General features: G+C 40.7%; 1 protein-coding gene, 1 long non-coding RNA gene and 1 pseudogene across 4 annotated transcripts in view; 1 reads left to right on the plus strand and 2 right to left on the minus strand.

Moving 5' to 3' along the window:
- LOC309850489 overlaps window positions 1-19,055 on the minus strand; it is a 97,960-nt gene that overhangs the window by 32,656 nt on the left and 46,249 nt on the right. The gene's annotated exons all lie outside the window — the stretch shown is intronic.
- Window positions 1-19,055, plus strand: part of LIN9 (lin-9 DREAM MuvB core complex component) — a 71,238-nt gene that overhangs the window by 3,130 nt on the left and 49,053 nt on the right. Inside the window, exons 2-5 of one of the 2 annotated variants that reach the window (XM_082704424.1) lie at window positions 3,228-3,322; window positions 4,399-4,431; window positions 6,289-6,383; window positions 7,640-7,744. In XM_082704424.1, the coding sequence (XP_082560550.1) occupies window positions 3,259-3,322; window positions 4,399-4,431; window positions 6,289-6,383; window positions 7,640-7,744 (297 nt within the window). In that variant the 5' untranslated portion in view covers window positions 3,228-3,258. The remainder of the gene's footprint in view (window positions 1-3,227; window positions 3,323-4,398; window positions 4,432-6,288; window positions 6,384-7,639; window positions 7,745-19,055) is intronic. The other variant, XM_082704423.1, reaches the window with a different exon arrangement.
- On the minus strand, window positions 16,504-18,605 carry LOC309850244 (heterogeneous nuclear ribonucleoprotein A3 pseudogene; annotated as a pseudogene). The gene is made up of 2 exons (XR_014316588.1): window positions 17,856-18,605; window positions 16,504-17,681 (listed from the first exon to the last, which is right to left on the minus strand). The product of XR_014316588.1 is annotated as a heterogeneous nuclear ribonucleoprotein A3 pseudogene (transcript).

Here is a 19,055-nt window from a genome sequence, read left to right on the forward strand (position 1 = left end):
ACGGCCTGCCCCCACCCCGCAACCTACACATGGCCGGAGCATCCTTCCAGAATGTGTACATGTCATCCTGCTGCTTGGAACACTTTCGTAGCCACAAGAGCCTTTGGACTCTGGCCACACTCCACCTCTCCAGCTTCAGTTTGTAGCACTCTTCCTCTCATCCTGTCCCTTTGGGCTAAATTTGGCCTTTTTCTTTCCCTATACTCCCCAGGCTGGCTTCTTTTTTTTTTTTGCAAGGCCTTTGCACATGCTGCTCTCATTATCTGGAATCCTCTTCCTTCCCCTCGCTTGCTGTTGACAGCTACTTATCCTTCCGATCCCATTTTAAGCTTCTTTAGAAAGTTATTTTCTGTCTGTGACAAAGATTACATCTTCTTATTAAATCTTTTCCTACTACCGTGGAACTCCTTGGAGGCACCTGTCACAGTTGCAGCTTTACATTTGTTCACGTGATTGGCTAGAAGCCTCCTGAAAAAGGTACCTTTCTGTTTTGCTTCATGCTTGCATTTCTGGTTCCATGCATAACACCTGGCTCACTTTGACCTTTTTTCATGGCCCTCTTCATTTGCTAGCTACTCCCTAAACACAGTACCCTTTCCCCCTGTTCCTTGAATGTTCTAACCATTCTATTTCAGGGCTTTTCTTTTTTTTTTTTAACTTGTTATTTCTTCTGCCCAGACTTGTTGCTTGGACCTCCTGCTCCCTTAACACTAGTCCTTTTTATTCATTTATTTATTTTATTTATTTTTAAAAGATTTTATTTATTTATTTGACAGAGAGAGAGAGGCAGCAAGAGAGGGAACACAAGCCGGGGGAGTGGTGGAGGGAGAAGTAGGTTTCCTGTTGCACAGGGAGCCTGATATGGGACTTGATCCCAGGACCCGGGGATCATGACCCAAGCCGAAGGCAGACGCTTAACGACTGAACCACCTGGGTGCCTCAAAACTAGTCCTATCTACCTATCTATCTATCTATCTATTTATTTATTTATTTTTAAGGTTTTATTTACTTACTCAACAGACAGAGATCACTAGTAGACAGAGAGGCAGGCAGAGAGAGAGGAAGAAGCAGGCTTCCCACTAAGCAGAGAGCCCGATGCGGGGCTCGATCCCAGGACCCTGAGATCATGACCCAAGCTGAAGGCAGAGGCTTAACCCACCGAGCCACGCAGGTGCCCCAAAACTAGTCCTTTTTAAATGTGACTTCCTCAGAGAACCCTTCCCTCACTCCCCTTTGTAAAGTAACCCACCCCCACTCAGAGATCCCCTCATTTGTTTCCTTTATGACAGTGGCCACGCATCATTATCATTTCATGTACTCCTTTATTGTGTGTCTCTTCCCACTGGAGTGTAAACTATCAGAGAGCAGAGACTTTGTCTCTCAACCTTCAGGTAATCCCAGCCCCTAGAATAGTGTGGTAGCAGGCATTCAGTGGGGACTTCATTGTTGTTGTTGAGTGATCAAAGTAATGGTAGCAATAAGCACGATCTAAAAATTAGCCATGTGCTATGTGCATTGTTATCCAAGAACTTTTACATATTGTAACTTGCATAATCCTCATTTTACAAACGAAGAATCAGCAGCACAGAGACTTGAAGTAAATTGCTTAAGTAACCCAGCAAAAAGTGGCTGAACCCAGATTGAAACACAGCTAGCCTCCATGTGTGCTCTTGACTGCTATGCCATACCACCTCTCGGAAAAATGGTTAAAAGTGGTAGGTCAGAAGCCCCAGGACAGAGTCTTGCCTTCACGGAGAAGGAATGGATATCCTTGAGGTTCATACCCCTTCGTTCAGATCTTTGCTCAGACATCACCTTTCAGAGAACCTACTCATGAGCACCTCTTAGCAAAATTGTCTTCCTTCTCCCAGCTCACCTTCCTGTTATCCTGCTTTACTCCCCACTCTCCGCAGCACTCACCATCACTCGATGTGTGTGTTTGTCTCCCTTCCCTAGAATTTAATTCTATGTGCATGGGACTTTGGCTCTTTTTCATGCTGTTGTATCTCCCGTGCCTATAGCAGGGACTGGGAGCGGGGGTATGGTTGGCACTCCCCATATTGACTGGATGCTACCACTCTTTCTAAGATGAATGATATTTCGGGGCACCTGGGTGGCTCAGTGGGTTAAGCCTGTGCCTTTGGCTCAAGTCATGGTCTCAGGGTCCTGGGTTCGAGCCCCACACTGGGCTCTCTGCTCATCGGGGAGCCTGCTTCCCCCACTCTCTCTGCCTGCTTGTGATTTCTCTCTCTGTCAAATAAATCTTTTTTTTTGTTTAAAATGAATGATCTTTCTCTTGGTAGCTACATGGATATGTGCCCTGTCCACTAGCTGCTTCCCAGGTGTGTTGTTCTGTGTGAAGCTTTTTAGCTAGACTTTATGGCCTGTCTCCACCATGTCGCCCCACAGTTCTACTTCCTCTGGTCATTAAACCAGTGTGCTGTTTGGAGGCTGGTCAGGTGTCTTGTTACCTGGTCTCCACATCTGTGCAAGAGACTAGAGTGAGAGCGAGGTGACTTTGGTGTTATGGCATGTCTGTTCCAGAAGCCTCTCATCCTGCCCTGCAGAGGAGAAGTCAACTGAAGTTCCAGGATTGGAGTGGCATAAAAATATTTCATAGCCAGCACCGCAGTACATTCTCGTTGCTTCTTCTAAGCCTGTTGTCTGCTTATAAGAGTTGTAAATTGTGGCTGCTTCTGTTAAACACCAAGGAGAATTAATCTGTCTTCTTTGATGTTTTACCTAGTTCATATTCTTCTTTCTTACTTTATTCCTTGGAATCATCCTTTATTTATTTATTTTTGTGTTTTTATGAAGTGCCATAATGGATTGGCTCCTTAGAGTTATTTTACACATTGTGAACTTGCCATTTAAAAATTTGTCTTTTCTCAGTGCCGGTAAATGACCAACCTTTCAAATAATACTAACCACTGCCTGATCTTAGATTATATTCTGGCAAAATTTAATGGATATCATAGTAATGAGATGAGAACTAGCTGGTTCTAAAATAAAACAAATTTAAAAATAATGAATGATATGTAATGATTTGATTATAATAAAAGCAAAAGTGTTCCAAACAGTTTTGTTTTTTTTTTTTTAAGTTAAGGGAGATTTCACTCATCTACAATTCTGTGAATAATTTCTATTTCAGAGCATAGGAAGGATTTTTCTGTTAATTTTTGTTGTTGTTGAGCTATAATTGACATTTAACATTGTATTCGTTTTAGGTGTACAACATAATGATTTGATGTATGTGAAATGATTGCCTCACCTGGGTTAGTTAACACCCATCACCACACATGGTTACAATTTTTTTCTTATGGTGAGCACTTTTAAGATCTATCTTCTTAGCACCTTTCATGTATACAATACAGCATTGTTAACTGTGGTTGCTGGGCTGTGTGGTACATCTCTGGGATTTATTCATCTTGTAACCGGAAGTTTGTACCTTTTGACTGTTTTTACCGTTTTGCCCATGCCCCCAAACCCCACCTCTGGCAACCACCAGTCTGTTCTCTGTATCTAGGAATTCAGGTTTTGGGTTTGTTTTTTAAGATGCCACATATAAGTGAGAGAGACCATCCTTTTTTTTTTTTTTTGATTGACTTGGACTTCTTTGCAATATACGTATCCAATTCTGAGATTTTCAGTTTATTGCTCTCCTTGTCTCATAAAAATGTATTTCCCTCTGGTTTCTTCTGCTTCTCCTTACCCATAGATCCCATCCTTTATTCACACCAGAGCCTGTAGCCCAGTGTGTCTTTAGAGTGGGCCTGAGGGTTACCTGCAAGAGAACCCCTGAGGACCTTTATTAATAATACAGATTCTGCATGCTTGAGGAGCTTCCTGGTTTTTCTAATATACATTAAGGCTGGTTTCAAGCAATGAACCCCTCCATCAGTATGCTAGTCCCTCTGGCTCTTCTGAACTCCCTTTTGCAGCTTGGGTCTTGAAGGGTTGCACACACCTGCATCTAGACTTTCCCAGGCACCTGTTACCTCATACCTATAGCGCCCATGGATGATTTTTATTTTCTCTTCTCTCTGCTGTATTACTGCTTCTGGACTTTGGTTCAGTAAACGTCAGTCCCTGTCTCTTATTCTTCAGCACTCGAATACTGGATGGGGATCCAAAATCTCTCTGTGCCTACTCTCCCTCTGCCTTCTCTTGGAGAGGCCTCTGGTCTCACTTGAACAAGACTCCCAGATCTCTCTCTCTAGCTCTTCCTCACCTAATGGGACTTCTGGCCAGTAGCTTGAATGGCTCTCTGGTTACCTCTGATTGCATACCACTGTTACTCCAGCTTCAGCACCACTGAAACTAGACAGGTCACCCTGTAGCCAAGTTCTTTTTCTTTCACATTGATTATGAAATAATATTGATTTGTTTTCATTGCAGGCTCTTCAGCAAAAGCCCTTGTCAGTTTAAAAGGTAAGATCATAGCACGATTCTGTAGGTATGGCATAAGCTAGAAACTTAATTCATTAAATTGATTTGGGTACAGTCTTTTCTGTCTAAATTAGGATTCAGTATAGCTTTTAAGTATTGGTTTTCACTGGTGATAATTTTAAATTCATGGGCTGTTTTAGGAGAATTGGTCCTTGGTTGTTGGAAATTATTAAGAATTTTTTTCCCTGAGAACTATTGATTAAAGACTTTTTTCTTTTTTAAATTTTTTTAAGAAGCTCTATGCCTGGTATGGGGTATGGGGCTTGAACTCACCACCTGGAGATCAAGAGTTGCACGCTCCACCAACTGAGTCAGTCAGATACCCCAAGAACTTTTTTTTTTCAAGATTTTTAAGTAATCTCCACACTGAATATGGGGCTTGAACTCATCACCCTGAGGTCAAGAGTCACATGCTCCCCATGAGCCAGCCAGGTGCCCCAAACCCCAGGAACTTTTCAACTAGACATTGCAGATGTCTTACTAGAGTGAAAGCATTTATTGAGTAGCTCTGCTCAGCTGCATTTTTGCTGAAGAGTTTATATTTTTAGCAGGGCACCTTTGTGGCTCAGTCAGTTAAGCTCCTGGCTCTTGACCTCAGCTCAGGTCTTAACCTCAGGGACCTGAGTTCGAGCCCTGCATTGGGCTTCATGCTGGGTGTGGAGCCTACTTTAAAAAAAAAAAAAAGGGAGCTTATATTTTTAGGAAGTCTGCTTTCTAATAATAATGCAAGTCTCTTGAAGTAAAAGAATGGCAGTACTTTTCTTTTCCTGAGAACAGGGTTATACATGTTCCTTGCTCTTGCTCTTTCTTTCTGCAAGTAACTTAGACCAACCCTCTTACTGTAGTTTGTTTTTAATTTTTGCTTGAGCAGGATTCTACTAAGTAAGTAAATCTGGAACCAAGCCATGCTCATAAGTTCACTAGTACTTTTAGTTTTGAAAGCTATTGTATTGTGCTTTGGATTGATTTATCAAATCAAGTCCTGGCTTGAAGACACTTACCTTCCAGAACTTCCCTAATTTATTTGCCTAGCAGGATCAATCCTGGCCCACCTTTTTTCTTTTGTATTTAAAACATAACATCTGAAAAAGTATTCCATTATTCTTTTCCTTCCAATATAAAAACTATTTCTTTTTTTAAAAAAGACATATACAAGTGATATATTTCTTACAGAAAAAACATTAGGAAATGCTGATAAGCAGCTAGAAGAAATTAAAATAACTCTCCTGGGTGTATTCATCCTAGCTTTCTAGGTCTTTCTCTATATAAACATATCCTTTTCATAAAAACTAAACTACCATTCTGTATTTTCATAATATGTCTAATCAATTACTTGATTGGATTTTTTCTGGTTGCATACAACTCTGAAGACATTTCTTTGGATCCAGGAAAACAGAAACACCCACACATTTTATTTTTGTATATCTATGGTTTCACTTACTGAAGCAGGAAACATTTAGAAATATACTCTAAAATCAAGGTTAGAAGCTTTTTCCCATTTTTTCACTGCACTGTTTCAGATTGTACTTAAGCTTCTTCGCAAATTAGTATAAAGGAATTACTAAAAACACAAAGAAAGAAACTACACATATTTTAATGTGAGAATTTAATACTTTCACGATGCAGTGCCTTGTCAAATTATATATATAGAGTTTGGCAAAAAAAAAAAATACAGGAGAGATTTTTCATTTGTAATAAACTGAAATTACTGTGGTCAGTGTATTTTTTCCATATTGGTAAATATTTTAGATATATTGCTATTAATAAAAAGGCAATATTCATTGTATAAAATCCTTTGAACTAAACTGAAATCTTACTAGTAATAATTACTTATTACAGAGGGAAGCTTATCTAACACATGGAATGAAAAGTACAGCTCTTTACAAAAAACACCTGTTTGGAAAGGCAGGAATACGGGCTCCACTGTGGAGATGGTAAGGAATTAGTTCTTCTTACTCTTTAGAATATGATAGTTAAATTGTTTCTATGATTGTCACATGTGCAGCTCTTATAGGACAGTAAGAGTTTTCCAGGGTTCTTCCTGACCCCAAGCATCTGAGTCTTTAAGTGCCATTGAGTGTAGTATACAATCATACTTAGATAAACAGTCTGTAGCTTTTGATAATCTGGTCATCAGTAAGCATTTGTTAAGTAATTGCAGTTTCTTTAAATAGGAGAAAAAACCTCCCAACAACTCCAAATTATCCTTTATATAAAAAAATTCATGTGGTTCTGGTCCCCGCAAAAAAGATGTATAAGTAAGTGGTGAGATAATAAAATCTTGTGTAGGTCAAGGGTAAGTACATGTAAGTTAGAAGGGCAGAAGGGACTTCTTTCAGAGCTCTGGAGTATTAGACTCTCGGTGGGTTTAATTTCAAGGGTCAGTGCCTCTTAGCCTTGACCAGGGTGGGCGCTGCTCATATGTTTTAGCCCTCTGTAGCTACCTCCCTTCTGACTAGGCATGCAAGTCCGTCTGCGGCAGTGGGAGAAGGATTTGAAATAGGATGTTGGTATGATTCGACTATTATTTCTGTTGTTCTGCCTGAATGAGGCCTCTGATCCTGGGGTGGGCTGTAAAATTGTTCATATTTTCAGACCCTTTAGTATATGATGTCCTCTGAGTACTTCAACAAGTTAGTACTGGTTCTGCAGTCTTGTTTGGCCTACAGTCACTTACCAAATACCTACAACAGGTGTCTTGTACTGTCACTCACAGATGGAAATTCGATTAACAATTTTTGACAGCGTATCTAGTACATTATTATACATTGAGAGTCACTCTTTAGAGTGATCTAGTAACTTCGCCCAGCCCCATGCAGCCAACACAGTGTGTGATACACCCAACTGCTCTTAATCCAGGCACTAACATCATGAGAACTGGAATTTCCAGAACTTGTTTTCCTCTCGTCACCATTCAAGGCTGCTAAGAATACTCGGGTTCCAGTTTTAATTATTAGCTAGGTGTTTCATTTAGTCATCAGCTAGATGTTTTGATTGTTAAAAAATTGCATAAATATGTACTACTTTGTAAATCTGTTTGTATTGGATGTAGTTTACTTTGTATTACCCATCCTTACCCTTGCAGGCCACTGATAGTCCGGCATTAGCTGTGTCTCCCAAGTATATAATTGTATTTTGGAATAAAAATGGAAAGTGTTCAATGTTTTTATTAAACAAATTTCTACTGTAGCCTTTCAGAAATTCAAAACGAAGTCGACTCTTTTCTGATGAAGATGACAGACAGATAAATACAAGGTCACCCAAAAGAAACCAGAGAGTTGCAATGGTCCCACAGGTATGTGTATCGCTAGTGTTATGTTCTATGTGAAAGGAAGTGATCAATTGCTCAGCATAATAAAGTTTTTTTTTTTTTTTAAGATTTTATTTATTTATTTGCCAGAGACAGAGGGAGAGAGAGCGAGCGAGCACAGGCAGACACAGAGGCAGGCAGAGGCAGAGGGAGAAGCAGGCTCCCTGCCGAGCAAGGAGCCCGATGTGGGACTCGATCCCAGGATCCTGGGATCATGACCTGAGCCGAAGGCAGCTGCTTAACCAACTGAGCCACCCAGGCGTCCCTAAAGTTTGTTTTTTATTATTCTGTTATATTTTGAGTAACAAGTTCTTTTTCTTTTTTTTTTTTTTTTAAGATTTTATTTATTTATTTGACAGAGAGAAATTACAAGTACACTGAGAGGCAGGCAGAGAGAGAGAGAGAGAGAAGGAAGCAGGCTCCCTGCTGAGCAGAGAGCCCGATGCGGGACTCGATCCCAGGACCCTGAGATATGACCTGAGCCGAAGGCAGTGGCTTAACCCACTGAGCCACCCAGGCGCCCCTACAAGTTCTTTTTCTTAAGTCACCGCTCCAACTCCGCTCTTATATTAGTCACCTAGAAAGGCCATTAATTATTGATGGACTTTTCCCGGGAGTAGAAAGCCGGTTCTCAGTCTTACAAATGCACACTTTTAAGCATGAGGAGGAGAGTGGACTTTAAGCAGATAGATTTGGCAATAGGGAATCAGTTTGGAGTTTTGCATGGAAATGAGAGGGGGGAAAACATTTTACTTTATCACAGAGGAAAGTGTGTTGAAGATTAACTTACCCAAAGATTAACTTAACTTCATGTGTAGCATGAAGTCATATCTTCTTTTTCATTTTTGGCATTTTTTTTTTCAATAAAAGAATAATTTATTTGATTTCCTCTCATTAGTTTTTTTTTTTTTTTTAAGATTTTATTTATTTATTTGACAGAGAGAGATCACAAGCAGGCAGAGAGGCAGGCAGAGAGAGAGAGAGAGGAGGAAGCAGGCTCCCTGCTGAGCAGAGAGCCCGATGCGGAACTCGATCCCAGGACCCCGAGATCATGACCTGAGCCGAAGGCAGCGGCTTATCCCACTGAGCCACCCAGGCGCCCCACCTCTCATTAGTTTTTTAACTTTTTTTGAATTAAAGTAAAATGAACACACAGGGTTATGTTTCGGGTATACAGTGCTATGATTCAACAGTTCTATACATTATTCAGTGCTCATCATAAGTGTACTCTTTAAGGATTTATTTATTCATTTTAGAGAGAGAGAGAGAGAACAGGGTGGATAGGGGTAGAGGAAGAGGGAAAATCTCAAGCAGACTCTGAGCCGAGCACAGAGCCTGACTCTGGGGCTCAATCCCATAACCCTGAGATCACAACCTGAGCCAAAACCAAGAGTTGGACTCTTAACTGACTGTGCCACCCAGGCGCCTCACGCTAAGTGTACTCTTAATTCCCTTCTCCTAGTTCACCTATCCCCCCACCCACCATCTTCCCTTTAGTAATCACCAATTCTCTGTATTCCAGACTCTGGGGTTGTTTTGTTTTGTTTCTTTCTTTGTTTCTTAAAATCCATGTATGAGTGAAATTGTATTTATCTTTCTCTAATTTATTTCATTTGTCATCATACTCTGTAACATTACCCATGTTGTTGCAAATGGCAAGATTCCATTCTTTTTTATGGCTGAATCGTATTCCATTATGTATATGTATATAATATATTCCATATATGCCATCCGTTTATCTATGGATAGACACTGGGGCTGCTTCCATATCTTGTCTATTATAAATAATGCTGCAGTAAACACAGCAATCTGTCTTTTCAGATTAATGTTTTTGTTTTCTTTGAGTAAATAACCAGTAGTAGGATTATTGAATCAGAAGATAATTCTATTTTTAATTTTTTGAGTAACCTCCATACTGTTTTCCAGAGTGGCTACACCAGTTTACATTCCCACCAACAGTGCACAAGGGTTCCCCTTTCTCCATGTCCTCGCCAACACTTGTTATTTCCTGTGTTTTTTATTTTAGCCATTCTGACCGGTGTCAGGTAATATAACACTATAGTTTTAATTTGCATATCCTCAGTGATTAGTGATGTTGAACATCTTTTCATGTGTCTGTTGGCTCTTTATAGATCTTCTTTGGAAAAGTGTCAATTCAGATCCTCTGCCTATTTTTCAATTGGGTAGTTGGTTGGGTTTTTTTTTGTTCTTTTTTTTGGGGGGGGGTGTTGACTTGTATAACTTCTTTTTTAAAATAATTTTTAAAGTAATTCCAGTTTTCTGATTCATTTTATTTATTTTTAAAGATTTTATTTATTTGGGCACCTGGGTGGCTCAGTGGGTTAAAGCCTCTGCCTTCGGCTCAGGTCATGATCCTAGGGTCCTGGGATCGAGCCCTGCAACAGGCTCTCTGCTCAGCAGGGAGCCTGCTTTCCTTCCTCTCTCTCTGCCTAACTCTCTTCCTACTTGTGATCTCTGTCAAAGAAATAAATAAAATCTTTGGGGGAAAAAAAGGTTTTATTTATTTGAGAGAGCGCACAAGCACTGGGAGGGGAGAGGACAAAGGGAGAAACAGACTCCCCATGAAGTGGAGAGCCCATTGCAGGACTTGATCCCAGGACTCCGAGATCATGACCTGAGCCAAAGGTAGACACTTAACGACTGAGCCACCCAGGGCCCCAGTTCTTTTTTTTTCTTAATTAAAAAAAAAAAAAAAAAAAAAGTCTGTTTATTTTAGAAAGAGAGTGTGGAGGGTGGGAGGAACTCAGGGTGAGGAAGAGTCTTAAGCAGACTCCTGCACTGAGCACAGAACCCAATTCAGAGCTCAGTCTCATGACCCGGAGGGCACAACCTGAGCCGAAACTGAAAGCTGGACACCCAACCGACTGCACCACCCAGCACCCCCCCCTTTTTTAACACCCATCCCCCTTTTTTTTTAGTATATGTACTGCTGAAGCGAGCACAGCACCCAACCCCTTTTTTAAAAAAATTTTTTAGGGCGCCTGGGTGGCTCATATGGTTGGGTGACTGCCTTTGGCTCAGGCCGTGGTCCTGGAGTCCCAGGATCAAGTCCCACGTTGGGCTCCCTGCTTGGTGGGGAGACTGGCTTCTCCCTCTGACCTTTCCCCTCTCATGCTCTCTCTCTCTCTTTTCTCTCTCAAATAAATAGGTAAAACCTTGGATTGGCAGGCAAAGGGGGAGGGAGAAGAACCCTGAGATGATGACCCAAGCTGAAGGCAGATGCTTAACTGGCCAAGCCACCCAGGCATCCCTTTTTTTTTTTTTTTAAGATTTTATTTATTTATTTGACAGAGAGAGATCACAAGTAGGCAGAGAGGCAGGCAGAGAGAGAGGAGGAAGCAGGCTCCCTGCTAAGCAGAGAGCCCGATGCGGGACTCGATCCCAGGACCCTGAGATCATGACCTGAGCCAAAGGCAGCAGCTTAACCCACTGAGCCACCCAGGCGCCTCCTTTTGTTTTTTTAATTAAAAATATATTCATTTATTTATTTTAGACATGTATAAGTTCTTTATATATTTTGGCTATTAACCCCTTTTGGCTATTTTTTTTTAAAGGTTTATTTATTTATTTATTTGACAGAGATCGCAAGTAGGCAGAGAGGCAGGCAGAGAGAGAGGAGGAAGCAGGCTCCCTGCTGAGCAGAGAGCCTGACTCGGAACTCGATCCCAGGACCCTGGGATCATGACCTGAGCTGAAGGCAGAGGCTTTAACCTACTGAGCCACCCAGGCGCCACCCCCCGCTTTTGGCATCTTAAAAATATCATAGTAGACATGTGAGAATCAAAGAAAAGGATGAAAATTTTATAAGGAAAATATTATTTTCAAGAATAGTATAACTTTTCTCATGTCAAATTTATTTTTTTAAAACATCTTTTTTTTTTAAGACTTTATTTATTTATTTGACAGAGAGAGAGAGAGAGATCACAAGTAGGCAGAGAGGCAGGCAGAGAGAGGGGGAAGCAGGCTCCCTGCTGAGAAGAGAGCCTGATGTGGGGCTTGATCCCAGGACCCTGGGATCATGACCTGAGCTGAAGGCAGAGGCTTAACCCACTGAGCCACCTAGGCGCCCTCTCCTGTCAAATTTATAATACCTGATAAAATTATTGCCTACGTCCCTTTCATTTATTTCCAAAAGTGGTATAAATTATCCAGTAGGAGGGGTCGTAGTAAAGGTGATTTTTCTGTACCAAGGATTTGGCACTTAATAAATTAAAGGCATAACCAGCAATATTTATAGCAATAGTTAAATAAATAACCACTGTTTCTTGTATTGACTTTAGAAGTGTTGTATTATTAGAATAATTTGGATGTCTTAAGTTTGGATTTTATTTATTTGTATTTTTTTTAAAGATTTTATTTATTTATTTATTTATTTATTTATTTATTTGACAATCAGAGATCACAAGTAGGCAGAGAGGCAGGCAGAGAGAGAGGGGAAGCTGGCTCCCCGCTGAGCAGAGAGCCCAGTTCGGGGCTGGGTCCCAGGACCCTGGGATCATGACCTGAGCCAAAGGCAGAGGCTTTAACCCACTGAGCCCCCAGGTGCCCCTATTTTAAAGATTTTTTTATTTCTTTGACACAGAGAGCAAGTGAGTGAGCACAAGCAGGGAGGGGCTGAGGCAGAGGGAGAAGCAGACTTCCCTCTGAGCAAGGAGCCCAATGTGGGATCTCGATCTCAAGACCCTGGGATCATGACCTGAGCCTTAGCAGATGCTTAACTGACTGAGCCACCCAGGCGCCCCTCCCCTTTATTTATTAGGAAATTTTTCAAACCTACAGAAAATTGGTCTTGATGACTGTGAACCCATCCTGCCCCATCTCTGTCCTCTGTCCTTCCCCCAGGCACATCATTCCTTCTGGACCTAGTTTGCAAAGTGCTTTCTGCTTCCCAGCCATACGGAGCAGATACAAATAAGACAAACATGATATGAGACTCCTTCAAATATGTGAAAAGTTTTTGGGGACGCCTGGGTGGCTCAGTTGGTTAAGCAGCTGCCTTCGGCTCAGGTCATGATCCCAGTGTCCTGGGATCGAGTCCCACATCGGGCTCCTTGCTCGGCGGGGAGCCTGCTTCTCCCTCTGTCTCTGCCTGCTATTCTGTCTGCCTGTGCTCGCTCTCGCTCCTTCTCTCTCTCTGACAAATAAATAAAATCTTTAAAAAATATATATATATGTGAAAAGTTTTTATATCCTATGAGTTTTCTCTTTTCTTCTTTTAACATACCTATTTCTTTCTATCTTCATTTATATGACATGGCTTGTTCCCTTCCCCTTCTAATCCCAATCTGCTGTATTCTGTGGGTTTCTTTAAGGAGCCCTGTCCGGAGCTGACTAATTGTAAAAACCAACTTTTATTGAGTACTTAGTGTGTGCCAGATTCTGTTTTTTGGTTCTTTTTTTTTTAATTTTAAAGATTTTTATTTATTTATTTGACAGGCAGAGATCACAAGTAGGCAGAGAGGCAGGGAAGCAGGCTTCCCGCTAAGCAGAGAGCCCAATGTGGGGCTCGATCCCAGGACCCTGGGATCATGACCTGAGCTGAAGGCAGAGGCTTTAACCCACTGAGGCACCCAGGTGCCCCCAGATTCTGTTTTAAGCACTGCGTATATGTGACTTTGATTTAGTCTTTGGCAACTGATGACCTAGGCTATGGTCTTATTTCCCATTTTCAGCTGAGGAAACAGACAGAGGCAAGTAACCTGCTCCCCATCCCAAAGCTGGCAGGTGAAGGCTGACACACAGATGACCTGCAGCCTGTCTCTGGGTCTCCTTTTTTTTGTTGTCCTAACAGCTTTATTTTTATTTATTTATTTATTTATTTATTTTATTTTATTTTTTTTAATGATTTTATTTATTTATTTGACAGAGAGAGATCACAAGTAGGAAGAGAGGCAAGCAGAGAGAGAGGAGGAAGCAGGCACCCTGCTGAGCAGAGAGCCCAATGTGGGACTTGATCCCAGGACTCTGAGATCATGACCTGAGCCGAAGGCAGCGGCTTAACCCACTGAGCCACCCAGGCGCCCCTATTTATTTATTTTTTAAGAGTTATTTATTTTAGGGCAAGTGGCAGTGGTGGGGGGGTTGGGGGCAGGGAGCAGAGGGATAGGGGAAGTGGACTCCCTGCTGAGCACAGAGGCTGCTATGGGACCTCAGTCTCACAACCCTGAGATCATGACCCCAGCCGAAGACAAGAGTCAGATTCCCAACGAACGGAGCCACCCAGGCATCCCTGGTCTATATTTTCTGCCAAAAATACATCATAGTGTCTATTTTCCCAAATGCTTGCCAGTTCAGTATATGAACAAACATGTAGGTTGTTGCCAATCTGGTATTCACATCTCCCTGGTTCTAGGTAGGATTCCATTTATGAGTGATGTCGAGGTACTTTTCATGTATGTTTAAAAATGATTTCTTTCCTGTAGATTTTTTTTTTCCTATTTTCTGTTAGATTCTTGGTCATTTTCTTATTCATTTGTAAGAGTTTTGTATATAATTAAGAATATTAGGCCTTTTGGGGCGCCTGGGTGGCTCAGTGGGTTAAGCCGCTGCCTTTGGCTCAGGTCATGATCTCAGGGTCCTGGGATCGAGTCCCGAATCGGGCTCTCTGCTCAGCAGGAAGCCTGCTTCCTTCTCTCTCTCTCTCGGCCTGCCTCTCCCTCTACTTGTGATTTCTCTCTGTCAAATAAATAAATAAAATCTTAAAAAAAAAAAAAAAAAGAATATTAGGCCTTTGGTTGCTTATATTGGTTGTAATTTTTTTTAGCTTATAGTTTGGCTTTTGACCTTGTTTCTGTATTTTTACCATGTAGAATTGAAAAAAACTTAAGGTCAAAACTGTCTTTGCTTTTATGACTTCTTGGTTTATACTTACTCAGAAAGATCTTTCCTAGTCTAAAATTTGTACTTTTTGAATTCACTCAAATTAGTTTCTTTTTTTTTACCGCTTTAATTTTCAATCCATCTGGAATTTATTTTGGAGTTAAGAGTGAGGTAATACTGCAACCTTGTTTGTTTGTTGTGTGTGTGTGTGTGTGTGTGTGTGTGTCTCTCCCCACCTCCCACCCCCAGGACTACTTAGTCGTCCTGATAACATTGAGTGAGTAATCTTTATACATTGATTTAAAATGCTGCCTGTATCACAAGTTAAATTCCTATATGTATTTAGGATTATTTCTAGACTTTGAGTCTATCTATGTCTAGTATGTCTCTGTATGTGCTAGTGTCAAATTATTTTAATGTGACTTTATGTAGTGTTTTAACATCTGGTAAGACATTACTACATATCCTTTTAAAAATTTTTTATTTATTTTATTATTTTTTATTTTTTATTTTTTAATTTATTTGACAGAGATCACAAGTAGGCAGAGAGGCCGGTGGGAGGGGGGAGCAGGCTCCCTGCTCAGCAGAGAGCCCAATGCAGGGTTCGGTCCCAGGACCCTGAGATCACCACCTGAGCCAAAGTCAGAGGCTTAACCCACTGAGCCACCCAGGCGCCCTTTCCTTAGTATTCTTGCACATTTATTTTTCCATAGGTACTTTAGAATCATCTTGGCTAGGAAAAAATCCTGTTAGGATTTTTCTTGGCATTGTGCTAATATTATGAATAAATTTATGCTGTGTGTCATAGTTGTAGCATTGAAACTCTCTATCCAAGAACTGGTTTTAGTTCCGTTTAATTCAAGCCTTGTTGTCCCTCTGTGGACTTCAATATATTTTCCCATTTGATCTTGAACATTTATTAAGTGTATTCCTGGGTTTTTGATACTTTTGTGCTTGTCATTTTGGCTTTCATAAACAGGATATATCTTCTGTTCTACTGTAACTAACTCTTACTTATACAGAGAAAAGAGGTGTTTTTTTTAAGATACTGATTTTTGTATGTCGACTTTGTATTTGCCCACTTTATTCAATTCTCTTACTATTTTATTTCATTTTTTAAAAGATTTTATTTTTTTTATTTGTCATACAGAGATCACAAGTAGGCAGAGAGGCATGCAGAGAGAGAGAGGGAAGCAGGCTCCCTGCTGAGCAGAGAGCCCGATGTGGGGCTCAATCCCAGGACCCTAAGATCATGACTTGAGTCGAAGGCAGAGGCTTAACCCACTGAGTCACTCAGGCACCCCAGTTCTCTTACTATTTTAAATGGTTAGGTTGTTTTCTTTTTCTTTTTCTTTTTTTTAAGATTTTATTTATTTGACAGAGATACTGGGAGAGGGAACACAAGCAGGGGAGTGGGAGAGGGAGAAGCAGGCTTCCTGCTGAGCAGGGAGCCCAATGCGGAGCTTGATTCCAGGACCCTGGGATCCTGACCTGAGCTGAAGGCAGATGCTTAGTGACTGAGCCACCCAGGCACCCCTGTTTTCTTGAGTTTTCAAGGACAGTCATATCATCCGGAAATAATGATTTTGTTTTCTCTTCTTATTGGATAATTCCATCAAAACAATGTTAAAAATTGTAGTGATTGTCAACATCTTGGTCACATTCCTCACTTTAATGACAGTGTTTTTAGTATTTTAGCATTGAATATGATAATGACTTTTGGATTGGAATGAGGAGAAATAAATTTTTTTTTTAAGGGTTCAACAACGCATGATTTTTATTCTCTTGCTTCTGAAAGCTTGTATCAAAAAATATATATATATTAAACCAAGGAAAATAACCGAAGATTTATGGGCCTCTTGTGCTTTGAAAACGGGAAGGGGAAAAAAAATGGTAGCCACTAATTTGCTCAGACACAGCACGCTTAGTGGTCCTGTATTTTTAAATTTTTAAGAATGGTTTTTAAGTGAAAGGGAAAACATCCACTGCCCCTTTCCAGAATTTAAACAAAGGGCAGTAGACATTCTTTACACCCAAATAAAACTATGGCAGTTCACATGTGACCAAGGTGAATGTAGAATGGAGGTGCTCTAAACATGGCTAGGACTCTTAGCAAAACTAACACACTAAAATCATATGATTACATTTTGAAAGAAAATGCACAAAAACCAAATAGAAATTTTGAGATTTTTTTCATTTGAAGATAAATCTTAATGCTATTAAATTCACAAGTATGCTAATTTAAATACCCAATTCTATTTATCTAAAACACACATTGCAAACATACAAATTATCTATTCTCTCCACATGTCAGAGCCCATTCATTTCATGGTTTGGAAATGCAGAGAATAGATTCCCCTTAAACTGCAAGTCAGCAGGTGTTTCTTTACAGTTAACTTTAGCAAAATTCATACAAAATAGTAATTGACAATGATCTTCTTTACTTGTTAACTCACAAGGAAACACCTTCAAAATTGCATTTTGTTAAAGTTTCTATACTAAAATGTAGAAAAACTGAACTATACAAATATTGAAAAGTTAAAAATTCCTTAATTTTTTATTCCTGGTACCACTACCATAATTTACAGGACAATATACCTGATGTAATGAAAAGAAAAAGAAAAAGACAAAGCTACAACAGATAAAAGACCTCAGGAATGTACATCTAATTGACACTACATTGCATTAATCAATAGCTGCACTTTTTGCAAACTGTGGCTATGACAGTCCTGAACAAGAAGGGTTTCCTGTTTAAGCTGCAGTAACTTTTCTGACTATGGATCATCGTTCCTTCTGTGGCAGATTTTTACAGTTCCTCTAATGCATTTGGGACAACTGTCTCAAAGTAAGCTGCAGCTTTCCTGACAACTCCTCGCTCTCTCTCCTGCTAAGAACTGTAGCCCTTTTCTTCTGAAAATTTTTTAGAACCTTCTGCTACCATATCCACCACTTCCACCATCAGAGCCATAACCACCACCATAGGGACTGCCTGAGCTTCTTCCACCAAAACTGGCCCCCTTCATGGGTCCATAATTTGATTGCTGTTGTCCACTATAATTTCCAAAATCATTATAGTTACCACCTCCAAAATTTCCTCCTTAATTGTAACCATCATATCCTCCACTACCACCTCCATATCCACCTCCTTGGTTTCCATATCCTGGTCCACCACCACCATAGCCTCCTCTACTACTGTAACCAGGACCACCACCATAGTTGCCACCATCACCTCCAAATCCATTATATCCACCATCACCTACTCCTTAACCACCTCTGCTGCCGCCACCACCACCACCGTAGCCTCCTCTTCCACCAAAGTTTCCACCACGGCCAAAGTTACCACCACCTCCAAAGTTCCCTCCATGACCCATGAAGTTGCCAGATCCACCTCCACGACCTCTTTGTGATCCAGCAGACTGCATTTCTTGTTTAGAAAGGGCATTTTTCACCTCTCAATTATGCCCATTAATAGTGTGGTATTTCTGAACAACAATTTTATCAACTGTATCATGATCATCAAAAGTTACAAAAGCAAATCCTCTCTTTTTTCCACTCTGCCTGTCTTCCATAACTTCTATGGTTTCAATCTTGCCATACTTTTCAAAGTAGTCTCTCAAATTATACTCTTCTGTATCTTCTTTAATACCACCAACAAAAATTTTCTTCACTGTTAGATGGGCACCAGGCTTTACAAAATCCTCTCTAGAAACAGCTTTCTTTGGTTCCACTACACGCCCATCAATCTTGTGTGGTCGGGCACACATTGCTGCATTCACCTCTTCAACACAAGAGTAAGTCACAAAACCAAAACCCCTGGAATGTTTTGTTTGGGGGTCTCTCATCACCACACAATCTGTAAGTGTACCCCATTTTTCAAAATGTTCTCTTAAACTATCATCTGTAGTTTCAAAGCTCAAACCACCAATAAACAGTTTTCTCAACTGCTCTGGTTCCTTTGGATCATGGCCCTCCATTTTGAGACCGGACTCGCCTCTTCCAACTCGAGTTCAATCAGGAGAAATAAATTTTATAGGTTAAGAAGGTATCCATCTATTTTTGTTTTCTTGGTCAGTAGAGCTAAAGGTCTGTCAGTTTTGTTGATATTTTCAAAGAACTCTTGGCACCTGGGTGGCTCAGTCAGTTAAATGTCTGCCTTCAGTTCAGGTCATGATCCTGGGGTCCTGGGATTGAGTCCCGCTTTAGGCTCCCTGCTCAGCAGGGAGGGTGTCTGCTTGTCCCTCTCCCTCTGCCCCTCCCCCTGCTCTCTCCTGTGCACTCTCTCTCTCTCAAATAAATGAATAAAACTTAAAAAAAAAAAAAGAAATTTTCTTTTTAGGATTTTATTTACTTATTTGAAAGAGAGAGCACAAGTGGGAGAGGAGCAGGCAGAGGGAGAAGCAGGTTCCCTGCTGAGCAAGGAGCCTGATGAGGGGCTCCATCCCAGGACCCTGGGATC

The sequence above is a fragment of the Mustela nivalis genome (assembly GCF_964662115.1).
Source record: "Mustela nivalis genome assembly, chromosome: 16".
NCBI classification, from domain to species: domain Eukaryota; kingdom Metazoa; phylum Chordata; class Mammalia; order Carnivora; family Mustelidae; genus Mustela; species Mustela nivalis.